The sequence below is a fragment of the Delphinapterus leucas genome, chromosome 10 (genome assembly GCF_059928025.1).
Source record: "Delphinapterus leucas isolate spDelLeu-1000000601 "Yukka" chromosome 10, BTC_Dleu_Yukka2, whole genome shotgun sequence".
NCBI classification, from domain to species: domain Eukaryota; kingdom Metazoa; phylum Chordata; class Mammalia; order Artiodactyla; family Monodontidae; genus Delphinapterus; species Delphinapterus leucas.
Genome location: NC_143138.1, coordinates 80635362 through 80656603, shown reverse-complemented (window position 1 = coordinate 80656603; position 21242 = coordinate 80635362). Strand labels below are relative to the sequence as shown.

General features: G+C 38.7%; 1 protein-coding gene across 18 annotated transcripts in view; it reads left to right on the top strand.

The window, feature by feature from the left end:
* The window catches only part of MAGI1 (membrane associated guanylate kinase, WW and PDZ domain containing 1), a 613664-nt gene that overhangs the window by 356718 nt on the left and 235704 nt on the right, over positions 1 to 21242 (top strand). For all 18 annotated transcript variants that reach the window (XM_089919526.1, XM_089919525.1, XM_022572619.2 and 15 more), the window contains exon 2: positions 9810 to 9926. In XM_089919526.1, the coding sequence (XP_089775652.1) occupies positions 9810 to 9926 (117 nt within the window). The remainder of the gene's footprint in view (positions 1 to 9809; positions 9927 to 21242) is intronic.

Here is a 21242-nt window from a genome sequence, read left to right as displayed (position 1 = left end):
TTTGTTTTAAAGCAGAAACTAACACACCATTTTAAAGCAATTATACTGCAATAAAGATGTAAAAAAATAGTATATTGGAAATACTTATAAATTACTTGTTAGAACATTTGGATATAAATCACATACATCCCATGATTCTACACATCTCATGTTAAATAGGGACCTCATGGAACTCTGAATTCCACTCAGACCTGTTCATGACCAGTTAAGCTCAGACATTTGAGTCGTTTTGTTTTATTGGCCGTGCCGCACGGCATGCCGGGACCCTATCTCTCCGACCAGGGATTGAACCTGCGCCTTCTTCAGTGGAAGCGGGGAGTCCTAACCACTGGACCGCCAGGGAAGTTCCTAGAAGTCATATTTGACCTCCTCCATTGCATTTGGTATCTTCCTCTATCACACTGACGGACACTATCAGTTTCAGCTTTAAATTACATCGCCTGTGTCACCTCCTGCCCCTCTTCCCGGCCGTTTCTTTAATCCAGGTCCCTTCAGGTCTTGTTGGGTCAGCTTCACTGATTTCATCCTATAACCTGCCTGTACACTTGACCCCCTGTACAGCTGCAAGAGTCCTCTCAAAATTTAGACCAGACCTTCCCACCTTCCTGACTAAAATCCCTTGAGTGGGATTCCTACTGATCTTAGAATAAAATACGGACTTTTTCTCATGGCCTGCGAGGTACAAAATTATCTGGTCCGTGCTTCTCTTTGTAACCTCAGTCTGAGCCTACCCCTTGTCCAAGCATCGTGCTGTTTCTCTAACATGTGAACCTCTTTTCTGCTTCTGAAACTTTTGCACATGCTGTTCTTCTGCTTAGAATGCTTTATCCCCACACTTAGCAAAGCAAAGCAGCTTCTTGTTTTCCTTCTCATCTTTACAATTACCTCTGCCCAGAGGCCGGCACTGTTCATCCTTCCCAACACAGGCGTGTCAGTCCTTACTCAGAAACTCAGTGTTGTCATGCTGTGTCTTCAGGGCCCTCAGAGTATCAGGCTGAAGGCACTTAAGAAAGATTTGTTGAGTGAGTGATTGAATGTCCTCTAGTGTCTAAGCATATTATAAGTGTATATGTATGTATACATGTGTATACCTACCTAGGACATATAGTACTGTTAATGGTGATGCAAATTAATAGGTGATTTTTAACTTTCTTTGTTGTACTTTTGTGTTTTTTAAGTCTTGTAATCTATCTTATTTCTTTATTGTGGTAAAATCTACATAACATAAAATGTATCATTTTAACCATTTTTCTTCTTGTTTGTTTTTGTGGTACGCAGGCCTCTAACTGCTGTGGCCTTTCTCGTTGCAGAGCATAGGCTCCGGGCGAGCAGGCTCAGCGGCCATGGCTCACGGGCCCAGCCGTTCCGCGGCATGTGGGACCTTTCCGGACCGGGGCACGGGGCACGGGGCACAGGCGGACTCTCAACCACTGTGCCTCCAGGGAAGCCCCATTTTAACCATTTTAAGTGTACACGTCTGTGGCATTAAGTACATTCACATTGTTGTGCAACCATCACCACCATCCATTTCCAGAATTTTATTTTTCATCTTTCCCAGCTGAAACTCTGTACCCATAAACACTAACTCCACAGTAATTTATCTTATTTTTACAATAAGAAAAATGTTAGGAAAAGTGTGTTAGAAACAAATAGCAAACATATTTTTCAGACAAAGCTCATTTAAATATATGTCAGATTGTAAGTTTGAGTGACTATAAGACTGGTAAATTTGTACTTCACTTTATAATTTTGTATTAAAACCCTATCCTTTATAAATCCAAACTGCTGAACTGACAGTTTTTGTTTTTGTGTTTGTTGTAAGAGCTCCACTGTAGTATAAACCATTTGTGTTGCCTTAGTAAATATACCTTTCCTGCAACAATAGTCATTTCTTGAAAAAGCGGGGTGGTAAAGCAGAGAGTCATCTGGCAGTGTGATTAGCTTTATTTCCTGATGCATGTTTTTTCTTTAGCCTTGAATATTTGAAATGTATTAAAGTCTAAATTCTAGTTGTAATGAAACACTATTCTTTGACTTTGTAGATGTTCTGGAGCTCATATGACATAAGGAGAGTTGTATTTTGTCTTCTCAGTTAGATATGAATGAATGAAGAGAACTCAAAAATGTTCTCTCTGGAAACCTAATTTCTTCTTTTTTTAAAATTTAGTTGGTTTACAATGTGTTAGTTTCAGGTGTACAGCAAAGTAATTCATATATATATATACACACACATATATACATATAGATGTATATATATATTCTTTTCAGATTCTTTTCCATTATAGTTTATTACACGATACTGAATATAGTTCTTTGTGCTATACAGTAGGTCCTTGTTGTTTATCTATTTTATTTATAGTGCTGTGTATCTGTTAATTCAGAACTCTGAATTTATTATCCCCCCTTTCCCTTTCGTAACCATAAGTTTGTTTTCTATGTCTGTGAGCCTTTTTCTGTTTTGTAAATAAGTTCATTTGTATCCTTTTTTTTTAGATTCCACATATAAGTGATGTCAAATAACATTTGTCTTTCTCTGTCTGAGTTCACTTAGTATCATAATCTCTAGGTCCATCCATTTTGCTGCAAATGGCATTATTTCGTTCTCTCTCTCTCTACAGACACACACACACACACACATATATATACATATATATATGTATATACACACACACACATATATCTCCATTATCCATTGATCTGTCGATGGACATTTAGGTTGCTTCCATGTCTTGGCTATTGTAAATAGTGCTGCTATGAGTATCGGGGTGCATGTATCTTTTCAAATTAGAGTTTTTGTCTTCTCCAGATATATGGCGAGGAGAGGGATTGCGGGATCATATGGTAGCTTCATTTTTAGTTTTTTAAGGATCCTCCATACTGTTCTCCATAGTGCCTCCACCAATTTACATTCCCACCAACAATGTAGGAGGGTTCACTTTTCTCCACACCCTCTCCAGCATTTATTATTTGTAGACTTTCTAATGATGGCTAGTCTGCTTGTTGTAAGGTGATACCTCCTTGTAGTTGTAATTTGCATTCCTCTAATAATTAGTGATGTTGAGCATCTTTTCACGTGCCTGTTGGCCATCTGTGTGTCTTCTTTGGAAAAATACCTATTTAGGTCTTCTGTCCATTTTTTGATTGCATTTGATTTTTTTGTTGTTATTGGGCTGTTGTATGAGCTGTTTATATATTTTGGAAATGAATCCCTAATTGGTTGCATCATTTGCAGATATTTTCTCCCATTCCGTAGGTAGTTTTGTTTATGTGGAAACCTTATTTCTTGATCATGAAGACTATTTCTACTGACTAGCATTCTCCCTTAGGATCTTTATTCTAGGAGATAGAGATCAGAGCAAACAGAGTCCCCTCATAATCCATCACCTTAAAAATAATGCTTCAGGTTGAGTTGACAGAAAACTATAGCATGGGGGAGGAAAAGCTGGAGAAACATCACAACTCAGTTATTTTTAGGGGATTGTTTCATGTTTAAATAATGACAAGCAGGCTTCCCTGGTGGCGCAGTGGTTGAGAGTCCGCCTGCTGATGCAGGGGACACGGGTTCGTGCCCCGGTCCGGGAAGATCCCACATGCCGTGGAGCGGCTGGGCCCGTGAGCCATGGCCGCTGAGCCTGTGCATCCGGAGCCTGTGCTCCGCAACGGGAGAGGCCACAACAGTGAGAGGCCCGCGTATGGCAAAAAAAATAATGATAAGCAAAGTGTGTAACATAAATAATTGATGAAGGAATCATATCCAGAATATGTAAAGAGCATCTTATCAGGAATAACAAGACAACCCATTAGGAAAATACGCAAAGAATATGAACAGGCAAGTTACAGGAGAGAAAACATTAAAAAAATGATAGAATGTTCAATTTCACTAGTAATCAGTAGTTTTAAATTAGTATAACATCAATATATCATTTTATTTTTATGAGATTAGGAAGATTTTTAAAAGGTGGACAGTGCAGAAAAGAGTTAATGATTGTTAGTTTTAAGGCTGGCTTACCAAGTTGGTTCTTGGCTGGGATCTGGGAACTTGGATTTTAGGAGGGTTCCTTCCATTCCCAGACCTAATAGCAGATCACTGTGCTCTAACTGTTTATGCAAAAGATATGCTTTATTCTTTCCTTCTGAGAGTCTGGAGCTTAGTTTCATGCCAGGCAGAGGCTGTCTACATGACCAGTTCCTAATAAAAATTGTGGGCCTTTATGTGTAATGAGCTCCGTTGAGTGTCTAACGGGCATATTTCACACATTGCCCTGGGAATTAGAGTGACTCCACTGGGGAGGGGACCCTTGCACCTGATTTCATTTGGACTTTGTTCCCCCTTGAGCCTTTTTCCTTTGCTGATATTGCTTTGTACCCTTTTGCTGTAATAAACTATAGCTTTGAGTACAATTATATAGTGAGTCCTGTGAATCCTCCTAGCGAATCTTCAAATCTGGGAGTGGTCTCAGGACCCCTGATACACTAATAATAGCAATATATTGGCCTAAATGTGGGGAAATGGGGTCTCCAAGAATTTTGGTAGAAAAGTAAGCTGGCACTACCATTTTGGAGAATTTAGCAATGCCTAGGTAAGTTGAAGATGGCTATATCTATTTCCAAGTTCAGATAGTTTAGAGCAAAGGAAGATTCACACGTTAGTTTTTAAAAAAAAGCATTATAATGACACTTACTGCAGCCGTGTTGTATTGTCAACAACATTGGAAATAATCTTAATTCTCTCTGAAGGAGAAATAAAATTGTTATGTTTTTTAAATGGCATATTATACAACATTTAAAATAATTCAAAATTACATCGATTGACTGGTTAAATTTCTGTAGACTAATGTGAATCAAAAAGACAGAGATATAATGTTGTAAATTTAAAAGCCACAGAATTCCAGGTATATACATATGAAAATATGAAATAATGGCTAATCCAGGACAGGGTCTAAGCCCCCCCTTTTCTTATTTAAATGATAAAATTGTCTTCAAGTAAGCTCTGAACCCTTTTCTTGGAAAAAATTCCACACATTACTGATCTGTGTTCTCTTTTCCATTTGCAAAAGAAATCTTGAATTTCATAGTGAGTGAAGATGCTATGGCAAACTCTTTCTCTAGCAATTTATTACTTCATTGGCTCACTGCCCTTGACAATTAGGAGAAGATGTATAGACATGTCCCCTTAATAATTGGCAATTAATTGGAGATTAGATGCCAAAAAGTACAGTATTTTTAATGTAATGAGAAGGTTGAGGCTTTTCGCTTCCAAATGTCCCAGAACACAGAGTAAATGTTAACCGGCAGCATAGTTAACCCTGCCCTTTTGCACATCCACAGTAAAGAGGAGTTTTAGTTTGATGATCATAAACTTTAGCTAGTGTGGCTAGTTTGAATGTAAAGCTCAAGTGTAAGCAAAGAGGGCCTATGTCTTAAGAATGCTTCCAATCTATGTGCCCCTGGTTCACCTTGAGAGGTACTGAATATGATCAGTAAGGATCTGTGTGGGATAAAGAGGGACTGTATCCTGAGCCTTCTTTGGAAGTTTGTGTCTCACTCATAAGGACCTATATGGGATAAAAATATGCTGAATCCTGAGATTTGGGAATGCTTTTGTCTTAGGCAGCAGTACATTTGGATCCCATAACATCTTCACTACTCACAGTTCAGATGATAACTGTTAGTGTGTTTTTATTATCTAGAACTCTGGTCTCCTAAGGGGAATATATATCCTAGGTTCTAGGCAATGGAGATTTTGCTGGTAAATACTTTTGTCCTTGCGGTCAAATTCAAGAGTGCCTTAGACCTAGAAGTAGAGTTGGCAGGTGTGACTGTCACCTATCAGTGATTGACCAGTTGGTTTTATTTTCTGAACTACAATTCCAGCACAGTGCCAGGAATATATTAAACATGCACTAAATGGTAACCCGTTTACACGTGTCCAGACAATTTTAGCGCAAGTAGAGGTTTATTCCCTTCCAGAAACTCTAGAAGTATCCTTTAATCCAAATTTCCCTGTGCCTGTATTTTGTTTCTGGCCATGTAAGTCAATAGGTTTTATGTTTATCTGCATTTTTAGAAAGAGTAACAGTCCATCTTTGGACTCATCTCAGCTCTCTCTCCACTGCTTCAACTGTTGTCCACTCTAGGGGTAATCTCCATCTTTCTATAAGTGCTTTCTCTTTGCTAAGCAGTGTCTGAATCTCATTTAATCCTCACAACAGGCTTGTAGCAGAACTACTGTTACATCAGAGCTCTGTTTTTACAGATGAGAAAAGTGACGTTCAGAGATTAAGCAAGGCACTTGGGTTCACCGGCTAATAAATAGTAGAACCAGGATTTATACCCGGGCCTGTCTGTTTTAACCACCAAGATTTACTCCACTCTTCTTGCAGTTTGTTTCTCTAATGGGAAGTTGAAAACTAAGCATTTACAGCAGTGCCTACCACAGAGTCACTCAATAATAATGTATAGTTTTAACTTTTGAAATTGATTTTATGAAGTGTAATTTACGTACTATAAAATGCACACATTTATATATACAGTTCCGTAAACTGTTTTTTTTCCAACTCTCTTGAAAGTTTCTGAAAATCATAGAAAAACTATGTACCAGGATATATGCTGTTACTAAAAAAACAACAAAATAGAATAAATCAAATATAACTGATACACATGCGACTACTGGCTTCTACAAGCTGAGACAGGAGTTAACTACTTGGCAAAAGAAATAGTCCTTGCTAGACTCTTAGAATACATACTTCATTATTATTGTCAATTTAGAAATTGGCTAAAGTTGATTTTCCAGAAGAAACAAAGTTGGAATTTGCTTGCAGTCACATTTCACAGGCTTAGTGAATTTTGTAGCCATTTATGCACATGTTCAATAATGCACTGGAATCCCATCATTAAGAACCCCAGATGTAATGCTCATTGAACTTTTTTGAGTGTTGTGGAGAAAGAAGAATGACATTTTGAATATGGAGTCATTTGAGGCTGTCACTATTTTACATTTCTTTACTTAAGAAGAATTTGGAGCATCTTAAATATGTTTTCTTGTAGCTATAAGAGTCACAGCAGGTTTCTTTAAACCAAGCAACTGGAAAACAAGTGTACGTAATCACATATATATAATCTCATATATCCCATCATCTTTACATAATTCTATTGATGAAAAGCAAATCATAGGTGCTCCCCACAATCAATGAGAGGGGATAACACAGTCATTAAACTCCTGGCCATGAGGAACATATGTGCCACTTTAATGTCTGTGCATTACAGTTACAGCTCCATAAGTTTTGATAAATGTATAACCCTGTGTTATTACTACCACAATTGATATTTACTGTATTGGAATCACCCAGCCTCCCAAGTTTCCTTGTGATTCCTCCTTTCAAAGAATTTTTTCCTTGAAATCACTGTTGACTCTCAGGAAGTTGTAAAAAAATAGTTCAGACTTCCTGTGTACCCTTCACCCTGTTTCTTCCAGTGGTAACATTCTTACATAACTACAGAACAGTTGCAAAGCCAGGAAACTGACATAGATACACTCCATAGATCTTATTCCCTTGTGTGTTAGTCTCTGCCTACCCTCAGCCCCAGGTAACTGCTGGACTGCTTTCTATCACTATAGTTTAGCCTGTTCTGAAGCTTTATATATAAATGGAATCATACAGTATGTTCTCTTTTGTGTCTAGCTTCTTTTGCTCAGCATTATGTGTTTGAGATTCATCCGTATTACTGTATGTGTTAGTGGTTTGTTCTTTTCAATTTTTGTGCTGCATCCTATTTGAATATAGTACAGTTTGCTTATCCATTCACCTGTTGATGGACGTTTGGGTTGTTTCCAATTTGGGGCTATTATATAATGAATAAAGTTGCTGTGATGATTCATCTATAAGTTGTGCGCGCACATGCGCGTCTGAGCGTGTGTACTTGTTTTCATTTCTCTTGCATAAACAATAGTGGAATTGTTGGGTCATTTGGTTAGTGAAGGTTTAACTCTATAAGATACTGTCAAATTGTTTTCCCAAGGGAATGAAACGTTTTATACACCCACTAGCAGTATAAAAAGAGTTCCTGTTGTTTCACAGGCTTGCTCTCGCTTGATTTTGATGTTGCCATTCTGGCAGGTAGGTGCTGGGATCTCATTGTGGTGTTAATTTGCCCTTTTCTGATAACTAGTGAAATTGAATATCTTTTCATGTGCTTAATGGACTATCATATAGATATATTTTTTATGAACTGTGTATTCAAACCTTGTGCCCATTTTAAGGAGGGGTTGGAAGTGGGGTTTGTGTGTGTCTTCTTCATTTAATAAATATTTGATGACTAATTAAATGTTTATTGAATGACCTGAGATTGACCTATGAATTTTTGTTTTGGCCACTTGAAGCCTTACATGTACTACAAATAAAAGAGTCAAATTGGGTTTCATTAGTCTATTCTAAAATGATCAGCTAAAGCAGGGAATCTGGTTTTGAACATGATACTAAAATAAAGATCAGTAGTTTCCTCCCCTACACAGGTCATAGCATCTTCTGAACCATGGCTGTCATCCCCATGACTTGCTCTTTTTGACCATGGGAAAATTGTCATCTGAAGATGTGAGTTTTGTGGTTCACATGGATACTGCCTTGCCGCATTGTTTCTCTAATGCTAGAAATGCTCTTACCTAATTTTTATCTTGTTAAAAAATGGAAGGACAATCTTAGCCTTGTTATTTTTAGTTGTCACTGAAGCAGTTTTCTCCATTAAGAATGAATATTAGCGAGGTTGATCTATAAGCCTTCTGCTGATCCTGTAGACTATAATTTGTGTTTATAATTTTAAAAAAAAGTTTGGTTACCTTCTCCGTTCTATGATACACTTTTGTAACAATATACTTTTTTTTAGCTTTTGTTTTGTTCTGTTAACTGTAGAGAGTTAAAAAGAAATAAACACATAGACCAGCCCAGGTAACTACTGGTTAAACAGCAACAAAATTTGAAAAAATTATGTGTTTAGTGTTTATAAATCAACACAGAAAAGTAACATATATATATCTGTATCTGTCTATGTAATGAAGAATGATGTCTCCTCCTTTATTTCCCAAACTCAAGTCCTTCTCCCTAAAGGTAACGATTGTTAAAACTTTCTGATGATTCCTTCCATTAATACATGCTCTCTCCTTTTCTTTGTTCTTCTCACATAAAAGTGGTCAGATAGTAGGTACAATTCCACGTTTTCCTGCAGTACAAGCACATGAAGATGTAGCTTTCACAGAGTAGTTATGTGGATGAACTGTGCTTTACTTAGTTGATCCCTGGTGGTTGTTTCCAGGTTTTTGGTGTTTATTTTTATTTATTTTCTGTTATAAAAATGCTGCAATAAACAATACTAGAGATTTGGGCAGACTTTTGCAAATATATAGGGTAAATTTATTCCAGCTGGGTCCCTGGTCAAAGAACATTTTGTAATTTGTTAGCTATTGCTAGATTGCCCTCTTTAAGGTTTCAGCCATCCACTCCATCTAATAGTGTCTGCAAGTGTCTACGACACACATTTTAAATGTAATAGCCTCATTTCAATTCTTTGTTATTTGAGCCTCCTAGTGTTATGTGAACTGGGACCTCCAAATTAATGCTGTTTCAATGCTGTTTTATCTTTATTACATTCTTGCTTGCTTTTTCCCCTGCAGAGGAAAACCTAAAGTAAGTCTTCTTGATGACTGAGGGTGGCGGACTAGAATGGCTTTGCGTGGCTTTCCCTCACACAGCTCTCAGGCTGCTCAGTCTCTAGGAAGCCCGATGGTTGATGCATTCTGTTTTATGTATTTCCTGTAGGAGGAAAGCTGAACAAGGACCTGCGACATTTTCTCAATCAGCGGTTCCAGAAAGGGTCGCCTGATCATGAGCTCCAGCAGACCATAAGAGATAACCTTTACCGCCATGCTGTGCCTTGTAAGTAGCCAGTTTGGAGCGTCTTACTGCGGGGTGGGTGGGTGGGTGAAAAGTTGAGGGGAGAACTAAGAGCTCAACAGCTGGTTCTGGGACACTTGGCAGTTTGCTCACGTAGTGACTCCGTAAGTCCAGGGAGTCATGATTGACAATGGACATACAGTACTGCGCCAGGTAAATTACTCGGTTTTCAAGTTCTGGCTTGAGAATGCTGGGCAAATTGTTTATCCTTTGTAAGGTCCAGTTTTCACAACCGTGAAAAGGACATCTCACTCCTACTAACTTCACAGAACTGTTAGGAAGTCAAAGTCAAATGCTCATCAAAGCATTTGTGTACAGTATGGGCGTGGTGTAAGCCTCCTGAATGTTAACCATGATTGTCATTAATGGGGTGGACCAGGCCAGAGGACTTCATACTGACCTCTGAGGAGATCCATGGGACTCTGATAGCCTCTCAGCAAAGGGAATGCCTCAGTGGACTCTCTCTTCTTCCCCACCTTTATCAGATTCATAAATCATGATTTCACATATGATTTTCTTTGAAGAAATGGTTTCCACAGATTAAAAAACCCAAAGCCCCAGACCCATTAGATCAGACCAAATCTGAGAAAGCAAGACATAAAATGTAGGGACTATGAAATCAGGGATTTTGTGGCATGGGAGGAAGAAAGGAAAGAAGGAAGGGAGGAGGGAATCAGCCTATGGGGTAGATGAATTGGCAGCTCAGTGGTCATGAGGTATTGCCATGCTCTACCAAACTATATTGCTGTACAGCTCATTATGAGGTGGGAATTCTGGGAAGACATACAGTTATTTGCTTTCATTCAAAAGAAGAAGAAAGAATGATTCTGATTTTATTGCTTGGGAGTTTTCTTTTCTCCTATTACCCAGTCCTTCAAAGTTTGACAGGTGTTTAGAAATATTTTTTTTTAATCAGCAAAAACAAGGAGGAATAATTTGAAGTTCAAGGTACCCTGCTTATGGCTGTGATTTGTTTGCTATGAAGATTTTCTTTAAAAAAATAATATTTTGCTAGTGATGTCCTAGAGTGCTGTTGTTTCCTCGCACTACTGCAAAATAATGAACAGAACTGATTTCAGGCATACCATGGATCTGCAAGGACTTAGACTGGAAGTCTAGATGGGAAACTTTAGCGATCAGAGTTTAGAACAGCCCTGCCTTCCTCTTCACTTATTAATAAAACCGAGGCTCCAAGAGGAAAAGAGGTTGACTACAGGTAACTTGGGTCAGTGCCCCAAGGTTGCTTCTTTCTGCTGAGTGGCAGAGCTGCATTTGACAGAGAAAACATGATAATGTATTAATGTGAATCTCTGGCCCTCAGTTCTTTTAATTTTGCATCATTAGAATTGAAAACTATAATTCTAATAATATCCTAATAATAATTCCTTACACTTGGATTAATAATAATAATTCCTAATGTCAGTCTCATGAATGAGGGAGGGATTATCTATCTATTTTTTATAGAAATAAAGAAAGAAACCAAGACACGAAGATAAGCCAATACAAACAAGGCTAAAGGTGATCAGGGCCTTACGTCATTGCCTCATCTCTGATATACTGTCCAGTTTTACTCTTAGAATATTCCTTTGAGGGTGGGATTTTTAATACCCATTTTACAGGTGAGGAAACAGAGACACAGTACGACCAAGTAACTGTCAAATCCCAGTTCCAGGGCTTTGGGACTCGTAAGCCATCCAGGGCTATTTTTGTAGCTTGACCATTGCTGCCTCTGAAGTTCTAGTACAGCAGATTGGATGCAGTTTTGCAGAATTCAGTAATTGCAGAATCATGATTGTTCTCTGTGTAATTTTTCCCCTACTCAGATTCCAATTTAAGAAATGGGGAATGAAGCAAATGAGCACACCATTTCTTGACGCATCTGTGGTGTTACTATGGTTACATTTTGGCAAGCTTTTCCTTTTATTTTTGCCACTGATTTATTGGACCTGACTGTGAGCTAAATGGCTTGATTTTAAGCTTACCACTGTGTAGGAATTGGGGCAAAAATGACCTCAGCCTTTTAAAGCAGTGGAAAATCATGTTTTGTCTTTGCTGTATAATGCCATTGGTATTGATGTTTCATTTCTATGAAACCAGTAAATCAGGAACTGAGAATGAGGAAAGGGTCTTCCTAGTAAAGAGAAAACAAGAAACATTTCATTTTATATTTCCTGCATAAAACAGGAAGGAAATTCAGGAAGAGGTCTGTTTCTGAGTCTGGCACAGTATGTGTGTCTTTGAACATGAGTAGACCAGGGGTGACTTGGGATTCAGTTATGGGCTTGGGTAACTGGGGCCACATTTGTGTTTATTTTGATTCTTTGGCCCATGTGACTGGTAGAGCAGAACTCTGTACCAGGCTGTTGTGCTCATGGATTAGAAAGCCCTTGATTGGAGCATGGATCCTCCCAGTGATAGTATAACTGTGCCACAGGGAAATGAGCTCCTGTAATCTGTATTTTCCAGAACTTCCTGCTGCCAATAGTTCAGTGACTTCAGTCTTTTGAGAAGGGATGATCTCATGAACAGGTGTTTGCGAGCTGGGGTAGACTTCCTGTACATTTTTGGAGGTTCACATGTCATTAGAAATTAACAAATAAAACCTGTTTGTTCTCAAGTTTGTTTTAGTGTCATCATAGTGTAGTAGCGCCTTCTGGGCACCGTGATGGATTTTGCCGTTCAGGATTCCATTTTATCCTGATTCTTTGGCAAAGAAAATGCAGGTAATAGCATCCCTCTTTTACAGGTAAGAAAGTGAAGTAACAGATGTAACTTCCTCAAGATCTTACCAGTTCTAAATGCGACATTACTCACTTCTCAATACAGTGCTCCTTTTTTTAATTGGCTTTATTGAGATATAATTCATACATCATACAATTCACCACTCAGAGTGTTCATCCAATGCTATTTTTGCTATAGTTATTATTATTCTCCACTTCTCTTTTGCTTTGATTCAAAAACATTTATTATTCCCATGATTTGAAAAATGTCATCGTAGTTAAAATTTAATTATATTATCATTGAAAATCACTACCCCAAAAAATTTATGGCCAAAAAAAGAAAAATAAAAAGAACTAGATACAGAATGAGTCAGCCCTGGTGTGAAATCTGAGGGCTGTTCTGTAGCTGGCTGGCCTGGTGTGGGTCGTGTAACCTCTCTGAGTCTTTTTTTACTCTTCAGTAAAATGGAACCAGAAATACCACCTCCAGCATTGTCTCACCAAGTACTGACAGCAGCCCTAAGAGATGGGTCCATTGGAGGAAACAGAGGCTCAGAGAAGTATATAGCTTGCTTAGGATCACACAGCAAACAGCATGGTTAGGGTTTAATCAGTTCTCTCTCTAACTCTTTACTGGGTATAATCGACAGTCATGTGATAAGAGCAGTATACCATGGGCTACTGAGAGTGAAAGAAAAAAGAAAAAAACATTCTCATTGCTGAATTTTTAGTTTTAGCTGTTCAAAATCATGGGGTTTTATGTCTTGGGGGTGGGGGCTAGTTAAGGCACCATATCTTACAAATAAGTATCTTCTCTGTGATTTTCACATATTTCACTGGTGTGTACAGTAGAATTTTAATAACTGCCTAATGATTATTCAGCTTTTAAAAAATCACTACAGGATTCTTTTGGGATATCTCAGTTTATCTTATTTTTCATTAGATCTTTTTTTGTATACACATGAAAAACCACCTTAAGATAGATGGATTTGAAATGCATGTAAACGTCATTGGTGTTGCTCACTTCTCTCATTTCTCAGAATCATCTGGATACTATTCCTGTCTCCTGCCCCCTCAAATTCTGATTATATTCTCAACCTGCTCCCCCTCAATTCTTTAGTCATACAAACTTCGTCCATTGCTCGAATACACCTGGTATCTTCTTGTAACTGGGTATAAATTATTACCTCTTATCTTTCCATCTTTCCATCTAACCAGTTCATAGCCTTCTTGTAAGCTTTAGCCTAGAGGCCACTTCCTCCAGGAAGGCCTCCATAGATTGGCCTATTGCCTTCCTCACTGCTCCCACAGCGCCCTCTCTGACCCCCTTCCACCGCATACACGCCTGCTGCGTGTCTGTCTGGCCTGTTAGAATCTAATTTTTCTGAGGTCAGAGACTGGATCTACCTCAGTGACTAGCCCACACCTAGCTTAGTGCCTAGACCATGGGATAAATATCTGTTGAATGAATGATCAGATGAAGAAATGGATAAAGACACTTGTTGTTTTTCTTGTTTTATTGTTTTCTCTTGATTACATAACATTTGGGAGAAACAGCAGAGCTGCTCTTACCATAAAGTTCTCAGAATAAAGGGCAGCTCAGAGCCTTGAGCTCTGAAATGGCTGATGAGGACCAACTGATTACTTGGCTGGGAATCCCAACCCAGAGGAAAAAAATCAAGGCTCCCAGTGAGCTTGGAACTAGAGTGCGCATTCACAGCTCCTAATTACAGTCTAGATATCGCTGTACCTCCTGCACTGATAGCCTTCCTGCTTTATGACTTCTTGTCCTAGCTGATGTGACAACATCTGAGATTCTTGCTTTGGAACGGCTGATTTGCCCATGAAGATAAATGCATTACCTGACAGGGCTTTTCATTTACTCTACTGCTGCTGTCAAAATGAGATACAGCTTATCCAGGAGTCCTGGGGCTCCGGAATATTGAACCAAACCCCTCTTGTTCCTTCTCCCTTCTCTGGGCTTAACAGCGATGGAACGCATCTTTATTTTCAAGCAGAGGTCATCTGAAAGAGGAAAGGATAAGTCAGTTTTGTTCTGTAGATTAACAAGTTGTTGATCAAGGCTCTCCCTAATACCAAGATCATTATAATCTGTGGAAGAGGCACTGATCATTGATTTAAAGGAGTTTACAAAGGGATTAAATGTGTTTGATCTCCAAGACCATTTAAATCTGATGCAGTAAACATGGGTGATCCTGGTCTTTATTTGTAGAAGTGCGATATTCTAATGGGCATGTTAGCATTTGCTAACCAACAGTTGGCGTTGTTTATTATTTTTGAATGTGACTGTGATGTCAGGACCATAAATTACCTTTGGTATTATTTGAATGTATTAGTTTCTCTTAACCATAGCTGTTTCTAGTTCTGCTTGCCTAGAACCAACTCATTCTACAATTAGAGCTCATCATATGAACTAAACCAGTATGTCAGCAAGAGGCCAGGACAAAGAACTGGGTTTTGGAACATTGCTTCTTTCGTAGAATGTGCATCTCTGTGTTCAGGTTGTGTTTGACCTGAGTGGAAGGCTTCAGGTTGTGATACATGAAGTAGACAGTTCTGTTAGCATCCCCAGGACTGATCAGATGAAAGTCACTGGAAACTTTCTCACTGTGGCTATTGCCCTTGTCCTCTTAGGAGAGTTAAGTGCTGTCTAATATGAAAGGATCACTTTAGTCTTTACCAAGCCTAGCCTTGTTGCAGAACTCTGACTAGTAACAATAATAACAGTTCTCCAGGTTTTGGACTCCTACTGTGTACCAGGTACCCTGCCGTGATGCTTGTACATAGGTCATCTCTCACTCTGGCCTCATGGAGGCCACACAGACTATTAAAGGTCTAAACTCAAACTCATTGGACTCTTAAACCCTCCCCGTTTTCTATTCAATTGCAAATGTTTGTTGCCCATAATAAGAGTGTATGTCCCTCATCCCTTCTCCATCAGTTCTCAACTCTTTCTCTCGCCTTCCCTTTAACCCATCAGTACTGTATTCTCCCATGTGCCCCCAGCCAGTCTGTGGTCTGGGGACTCCTCTTATCCACCCTTACTGCCTACACCTGACCTTTCCTTCCTTCTCCATCAAGTCTTACTTGTTCTACGTTGGTGTCCCATTGGCTGTCCTCTAAGATGCCAAGAACTAGAATAAAGAAGTGAATTGTTCATATTATGGTATAGGGTTCTCTATCCTACATAATACATATATTTTAACAGATAACTTTAAATGTGGCGCTGCTAGAACGACCCTATGAGATGGGATGTTCTGGCAACAAGGCAGATTCATAGGTAGGGATGAATTCTTATGGTTTTGACTTGGTTTTGTACTTTTTCTAGTGCTTAACACAGTATAGTATACATAGAAAACATTTTAAACACAAGATTGTCTATGTCAAAGGGCTTTCCCCCTCTGCTTGCTGTTCCACTTCTCAGACCTAGTTTCCTGTTCCACCGAGTTTAAGCTGAGAAAGTAACACAATAGTCTAGGCAAGGAGTTTTGTGCCAAATTGAGAAATAATGGGAGCACTTCCGTGGTGGCACAGTGGTTAAGAATCCGCCTGCAATGCAGGGGACATAGGTTCGATCCCTGGTCTGGAAGATCTCACATGCCGTGGAGCAGCTAAGCCCGTGTGCCGCAACTACTGAGCCTGTGCTCTAGGGCCCGTGTGCCACAACTACTGAGCCCACGTGCTACAGCTAATGAAGCCCATGCGGCTAGAGCCCGTGCTCCGCAGCAAGAGAAGCCACCGCAGTGAGAAGCCCATGCACCACGAGGAAGAGTAGCCCCCGTTGCCACAACTAGAGAAAGCCTGTGCACAGCAACAAAGACCCAGTGCAGCCAAAAAAAAAACCCAACACCAAATGAGGCTAAATATAATAAAATATATTTAAATTCTTAAAAAACAATAATGGGATTAGAAAAAAAAACCTTTTTGTTTAGATGTGATCTGGAGTTAGAGTTTGGGCTCTGATAACTCTTAACAAATTTTCATCCACTTGAATGTCTGCTGGGGCATGGAAATATCACGAGGGAAGCAGGACGATCCTTTGTTTTCTGATAACAACCATCTCATAAATGCCAGGAGCACACCACTTCTCATTTCTGTACTGCCCCTCAGGGAACATTGAAACCATTAGTGTGGAATCTCTTCTTACTTCTCACCAAGGGAGGAGACAGTAATCCCATCAGTGAGTTCCTGAGAAGGACTTGGACATTCCTTATTTAAACATTGTCTCTTCTCCTTGGGGCTAGATCATGAGATGTGTTGGGCTTTCTGGTATGGCACACTGGAGTGGCTGGCAGGCTCTACCCCTTACCAGCGTTGTTGACTTGGGTTTTCTGAGACTCTGTTGTCTCATTACCTGTATTGATGTTTCTGAGGTACCTAAGGCCCCAGCAGTGATCATGGCACTTCATAGGTCCTCTATTTAAAGGTCCTGTATGTATATGTTTTTTGTTTTGTTTTGTTTTCAGCCGAGCCGCACAGCTTGCAGGATCTCAATTCCCTGACCAGGGATTGAACCCATGCCCTCTGCAGTGAAAGCACCGAGCCCTAACCATTGGACTGCCAGGGAATTCCCAAACGTCATCCTCTCTGTAGACCAGTCTTCTTTCTTCTGTACCCCCTTTCCCTCCCCTTTCTAGCATGACTCCTCAAGTCCAGCATTCTCCCTTTTTTCTTTCAAGTTCTCTTTAGACTTTGGGCTATATATATATGATTCTCCTTTTTATGATTTTTATGATTTATATAATTCTTTTAGGGGGGGCAAGCTAAGTTAAAAAAATGATTTTCCAACATTTCTTGAGTAACAGCCCAACACTAGATGCTAGGTGAGAACATAGTGAAGATTAATAATTGGCTCATTTAGCCAATAATAGGCATGCTTGAAATAGCACATTCTCCGCATATTCCCAGCATCAGCTGATCCCCCAATGTTCTTTTTTCTTTGTATTTCTTATTATATGTTGTTAACCCTAATTGCCATTGTATATTGCTGAGTGGATGGAGTCATATTGGAAAAAAAAAAAGGAAAGAAAAACTATGTGGACTTGATTTATATGTGTCTGCTAATACACTCATGTAAACATGGTTTGGGTGGTGTTCTTTATTCTAAGGTTCTCAGGGGTGTGGAACGAGGCAAAGCTATAGGAGTTTAGATTTAAGTTTAATTAGAGTTGATGTCATTTATAATCTTCTTATGAAAATATGTTAGACCAGCCTTATTGTTTAATAACATCTGTCGTTAACCGAGTGCTTACTATATGTACCAGATACTGTGCTCAGTGATTTACAAGTTTTGTCTCTTTTAACCTTCACCAGACTCTGAGAGGCATAATGTTATCACCCCTATATTAGGAGCATGGCAATTGAGGGTTGAGGAGCTTATAAGTGTGTTGTTCAAGATGAGCAGTTTAATAATGATGGAACCCAGATGATTCAAACCTAGTCCTCACCTCCCCCGAGAGTCCATGCTCTTGGTTTATATCTCTGGGTTCAGTCAGCTTAAAGACCATTTTTTAAATTAATGTTTTGAATTTGAAAAAGAGGCTTCTATTAATAACATATGGATTAGTCCTTGGCTGGGTGTAGGATACTAATATATCTATTTGGCAGCCATGTTAATTTATTAAATTGCTTTATAATTTTAGGTGACATTTTTCGTCAAGAGTTGTTGCAATTATAAAGCAATTTCCACAGCAATTTATGTAGGGACCGAGAAGTTTCATAGTATCCTTACCATCTATTATTTATTTTAAGAAAAGTTTTTACCAAATTTTAGTAATTTTAGATTTAGTAAGAATTATTTAAGTCAAGAGAATGAAATGCAATACGTTTTTAAAGAAATCTTGTATCAAATGTGTTTAATAAAACTACGTACACATAAAATTTCTGGCTTCTCTAATGGATAATGTGCATTTATGCTGAGATCCAACTAAGAACACTTCACCAGTTATGCTCTGATGGGCTTACCTAAACTCCATATGAAATGAGTTACCCAAAATGATTACCTTAAATTTAAACAACAAGAAAATGTCACTTGTGTTAGTTCAACCATAATATGAATAAAGTAGACTTATTAACCACTCAGTGACATTTTTTCGTCTTGCATTGAAATGAACTAATTATACATCTCCATTTTGAGGAAATATACTCTAATGTATTTAGGGATAAAGGGCCATGGTGAATGCAACTTACTCTCAAATGGCTATAAAACATTAAAAATGGTTAAAAATTTGTACTATTCTTATTCTTGCAACTTTCTGTAAATTTGAAATTATTTCCAAATAAAGTGTTTTAAAGTAAACCCATACCAAAAATTTTTTTAAAAAGCAACCAGTGTAGTTTTGGGAAAGGGGGATTTTATGTGAACGTTATGTTTTTGGTTTTCCCCCTTATTAATATTGATGTGTTTTTAGCCTAGAATTGAGATTTTGTTAGTACTTTGATAGATCTTGTTTGTTAAACTATAGCAGGACTAGCCCGAAAGACATCGTGCCTATATTAAAACAAAAATCTAACACCTATGGAATACCAGGTACATGCTAAGTGTTTTAATTATGGTTTCTCGTTTAATACTGTAACTGTTATTTTCACTTACAGATGAGGAAACTGAGGCTTAGTAAGGTTAATGACTTGTCTTAAAATTGTGGAATGGAACTGGAGCTCAGGCACTCAACATGGATACTAAAGCTACCACTAGTAACCACCACATTTTCTTTGCTCAGACTATGTGTACATCTGTGTGTATAGATACATATACACCTACTGAATACATCTTAGAAAATAAATAAGGAACGCTTTTTTTTTTTTTTTTTTTTTTTTGCCGCGCCGCCCGGCATGCGGGATTTTAGATCGAAGCCGTGTCCCCTACATTGGGAGTGTGGAGTCTTAACCACCTTACTGCCAGGGAAGTCCCAGAAACAGTATTTTAAATGGATCCTACATATCTGCTACCGGGATTGTAGCTGAATGTAAGAGTATAGTAATCACCATTAGCATTGTTGACATACGCTGAGCACTTGGCACGTGCTATAGGTTTTATTCTATATTAGTGTAATAACTCACTTAATCCCCACAGTGGTCTTGTAGGTATGTGCTATTACTCTCCACATTCAGGGAAACCGAGGAACAAAAAGATTAAATAACTTGCTCAAGATGTCACAGCGAATATGTGGTAGAGCTGTGTTGTCTTGTTCTAGAAATTTCCCTCTTAGCCAGTGGCTCATATTGCCTATTATTTATAGCTCTAGAGAACATTTAAATTAAAAAGAAAGGAAAAAGAATCAGTAATTAAACATACTCCTTTTTGGGGGAGGGGAGGAGATACCTTTTGTTATGCTTTTGAAGATAATTTCATCTTAGTCTTAGATCCCATCAGAGCCACCACATTATACAAATCCAGGGGGCACTATTCAGTTCGTAATGTATGTGAATGGCGCCCTTGGTGGTGGACAGCACCCTGACTGCCTGGTTTTATGCAGTGGCTGAGTTCCGGTAGTAGATACTTAGCTAGCCTGAAAGATAGAAACAAATTGCCGTTCATTTGGGAGGTATTTGTCTCAGTCATATGAAGTGGTACCTTACTCCAATGAGGATAATATCCACTGGATACTTGAACACCAGAAGCCTAATCCAGTCTAGTTACAAGATCTCTCCATTCTTAATTAAGCTAATTAAAGGTTTGAGACGTACTAGAATTGGATCTTTTGGGGTACTAAGTGTTATTTCTTTCGTTTACCCTTCTTTCTTACCTTTCTTTCTTTACCCTTCTTTCTTACCTTTCTTTCTTTACCCTTACCTTTCTTTCTACTCACCCAGCCATTCTCCATTTATTCCATTTATCTGTCCATTTAACAAACACATATTGAATACCACTGTGAGCAGGTCACAGTAATAGAGGCTCAACTTTTAGGGGTAAACTGGTTACCTTTCCTGCTCTCGGGGAGTTTATAGTATAGTAGGCAACCACTATAACTAACAAGAGGCAGGTATAAGAGAGTAAGGTAAATCCCACAGTAGGGTAAGCCCAGGACTATATGACATACAAGGACAGGCACCAAGCTCAGTCTTGAGACCAGTGAATCAATGTGACTAGGAAGTGAAATAAAAAAGAGAGACAAAAGGAAAAGCAGCGGAACCTCTTTCCTAGGGAGAATCAGGAAACATCTACTCATGTAACCATGGGCAAATGACTCTATTGAACATCTCTAGGCTTAATTCCTCTTTAAAAAGGAGTCTTTATTAGGGGTATAATAGACCCATTAAGCATCTTAATATCCCAGGGCCAGTCCGAAGATAATGTAATCCTTCGCACAGTGCTCTCTCCTTATGACTCCCCAAGAATAGACTACTCATGTTTTTGAGTCTTCTGACATATTTAAAGACAACAACAACAACAAAAACCAGTGCTACAGCAAAAGATAGGACATGGTTTTAATGTTTGCAGTTAATCAATACTTTTAACATACACATAGCAATGCAGTATAATTGTGCTGTTCATCAATTGCAAGATGTATAAAGCATTAACTCAAGGTACTCTAAAGGCAGTATAGTCTGATAATAG